Raw genomic sequence first — 2,647 nt, 5'->3', positions numbered from 1 at the left:
AGTATAGAATAATTCCTTTTTTCAACATAATGTGATAATTTTACTTTATAGAAACATTTTCCTCCATATCTCTATTTAGGTTTTTCTTTAAATAATTAAATTTTGGTGATGTCTCTATCGCTTGAACTATTTGAAGTTAACGTTTTGTCTTCTAATTTACGACTTTTGCCTTGTATATTTCTAGAAATTTTTCTCCATTTCCGTTATATAAAAATATGGGAATAATATGACTTATGCCATCTACCAAATGCCAGTTTCGTTTACTAAAATAACGACTAGTCTATATATAACCTGTCTTTTAATTTTGAGGGATTATTTGAAACATTCAAAGCTACAAAAAGTCTACCAATCGTTCAGTCATGAACAGAAGATTCTCCATTATTCAGTTTTAAAACAAATTAATTATGCGATATTACATTGTTGCCGTGCGGCATAATCTTCGCTTATTAACTGTCGATTGGTTTATCGTTAAAAATCAAATAAACAGGTTATTTATCGATTTTCAAGGAACCACTTTCCAAACAATCAAAGCCGATCGAAAAACAAGCTCCGAGTATCGTTTTTAGATCAAGTGGGATCCCATAATTTCCACGTAAACATAGTCAACAGCTTCGATAATCAAATCCGTATATAATCTCACAAATAATGTTATTGGGAAACTTGTATAAAAGGGGAAAGATTCGGGAGAATTATCAGTATTCCGTTGATGCACCTCACGTCGGTTACAATTAACTCAAACACTATGGTTAAATATCTGCTTCTGGTAACTTTTGTTGTTGCATGTACCAGTCTATCTGGTAAGGTTTCCCATTATATTTATTTGTATTTATAATTGTAAGTATAACTTATTGCTACCTCAGGAGTACTTGGTTCCATTGGCTGCTATTACTGCAACTCGTACAATGACGCAGATCATACGGCCTGTTTGGATCCAATGAGCGTCTATGTTAACACAACAGCTTGTCCCGATAACTACGTTTGTACCCGAGTATCTTATGTCACACGTAAGTCCAATCTCGCTGAGTTAATCAACAAATCTCATCACCATAATGTTAATTTCACGACAGAGAAAACCTTCGTCACCTCCAGAGGCTGTGACCCAGCTGGCGATACCTGCAACAACATCTACAAGACTCTGCTTGCATACTATCCAGACCTAGCAACCTTCAACTGTTATTATTGTACATACAACTACTGTAACAGCGCCTCAGGCCTACAAATTGAAAGACAATTGATGAAAGAGGAAATGGAATCCAACCACAGAGAGAAAATGTCTGACAAACAGAACTATTTCTCCGTTTAATTTTCGACAAAGTTTTGTGTATTCTAGTCTTAAGAAAACTAGATGTCATTTTTATATTTTATATTATATTTTAAATATAGTTTCGTATACGCATATTGGTTATTTTTATTAATATACATAGCGAAAATATCAGGTCTTCTTATTTTTAAAATAAAAAAAATATGACGTAGCTAGCAAGAGGTTGAACGATTTGCTTCGTTATCAAACACCAGGTAGATAAACGACCATGTAGATGTTTACTGTTTTATTGAAAGAAGAGTGCAAAAAACCGATAAGGTTTCATCTTATCTTACCCAAAGCGGAATGCTCAGAGGTAGCCGGCGGCGGAGGTTCATAGTTCGATACTCACTTCAAGCAATATACTGGATTCGAAATGATGTTTTGTTAACATGTCATGTCAACTAGAAGATATAAAATTTAAATTAGAATTTTCCAAAAATATAACAATTGGAAATATATTGTATTGTATTGGATTTATTGAAATGTTATGGAAGTACTAATGAGTAGACAGCACTCAAGTAGAACACACACTGACAGGAATTACGATTATGTAGAAAACTGTAGCTAGTTGAAAAGGAAAAAGAAAGTTTATTCTCTTATCCGTAGTATGTTTTGAAAAGAGCTTACCTTTACTCAATACAGCTCGTGTTACGAGAAGAACAAAAGAAGGTAAGACCTGAAGTTGGTAGGTGAGATTCTGCCGGAAAAGTCTAATAAATGAACAGCAACTATCATTCAAAAGTTTTACTTGTATTTTATCGCATCATCGTTTTTAGATAATAATATTTTCATGAATGTTTGTTTTGGTAATGCTAAATGTTATCAAATAAAAACTGGAAACTTCTATATACAAATAGTTAAAGTGTTTAGCAAAGTATATATACTTATTGGAGGTAAAAAACTTCAATCTTTGCTAGATTATTCGTATTTACTATGGCGCTGGATATAAAAAATATCTTAAAGGGGAAGAAAGTAATACAGATTTATAACCGATCAGTCTGGCTTTTAGGGCCAAAATAAATAAAACAATTGCTTTATAGATTGAATAACTTACTGTAAAGATTGCAAGTGTTATTAATAAATAATTTTTCATAAATAGTTAAATATTACCACTGTGGCGACCGTCACGACCCCTTAGGCTACCACGAATTCACCAACAAATACAAAGATTGGCAACGCCGGTGGATTGGTACCACGCAGTTCCAGGCTATAAAAGACCATCACGACGACGTCTCGCTCTCTTTTCTTCTCTCCATACCCATGTAACAGTACCACTTCCACAGCGCTACCGTACTTCCCCTACCTAACCTAATATCCTATCCATTTAACATTGAAATAAACAGT

General features: G+C 33.7%; 1 protein-coding gene across 1 annotated transcript; it reads left to right on the top strand.

Moving 5' to 3' along the window:
* The first annotated feature begins 638 nt into the window (after window positions 1-638).
* LOC143204985 (uncharacterized) lies at window positions 639-1,398 on the top strand. The gene is made up of 3 exons (XM_076417944.1): window positions 639-797; window positions 861-1,004; window positions 1,068-1,398. The coding sequence occupies exons 1-3, from the start codon at window positions 707-709 to the stop codon at window positions 1,301-1,303; spliced, it is 471 nt and encodes a 156-aa protein (XP_076274059.1). The 5' UTR covers window positions 639-706; the 3' UTR covers window positions 1,304-1,398.
* The last annotated feature ends 1,249 nt before the right edge of the window (window positions 1,399-2,647 follow it).

Source organism: Rhynchophorus ferrugineus, unplaced genomic scaffold (assembly GCF_030347505.1).
Source record: "Rhynchophorus ferrugineus isolate W39M unplaced genomic scaffold, kcgeb_rfMv2 rfM11, whole genome shotgun sequence".
NCBI lineage: Eukaryota > Metazoa > Arthropoda > Insecta > Coleoptera > Curculionidae > Rhynchophorus > Rhynchophorus ferrugineus.
The sequence above is the reverse complement of the archived record's forward strand: the minus strand, read 5'-3'. Positions and strand labels throughout refer to the sequence as shown.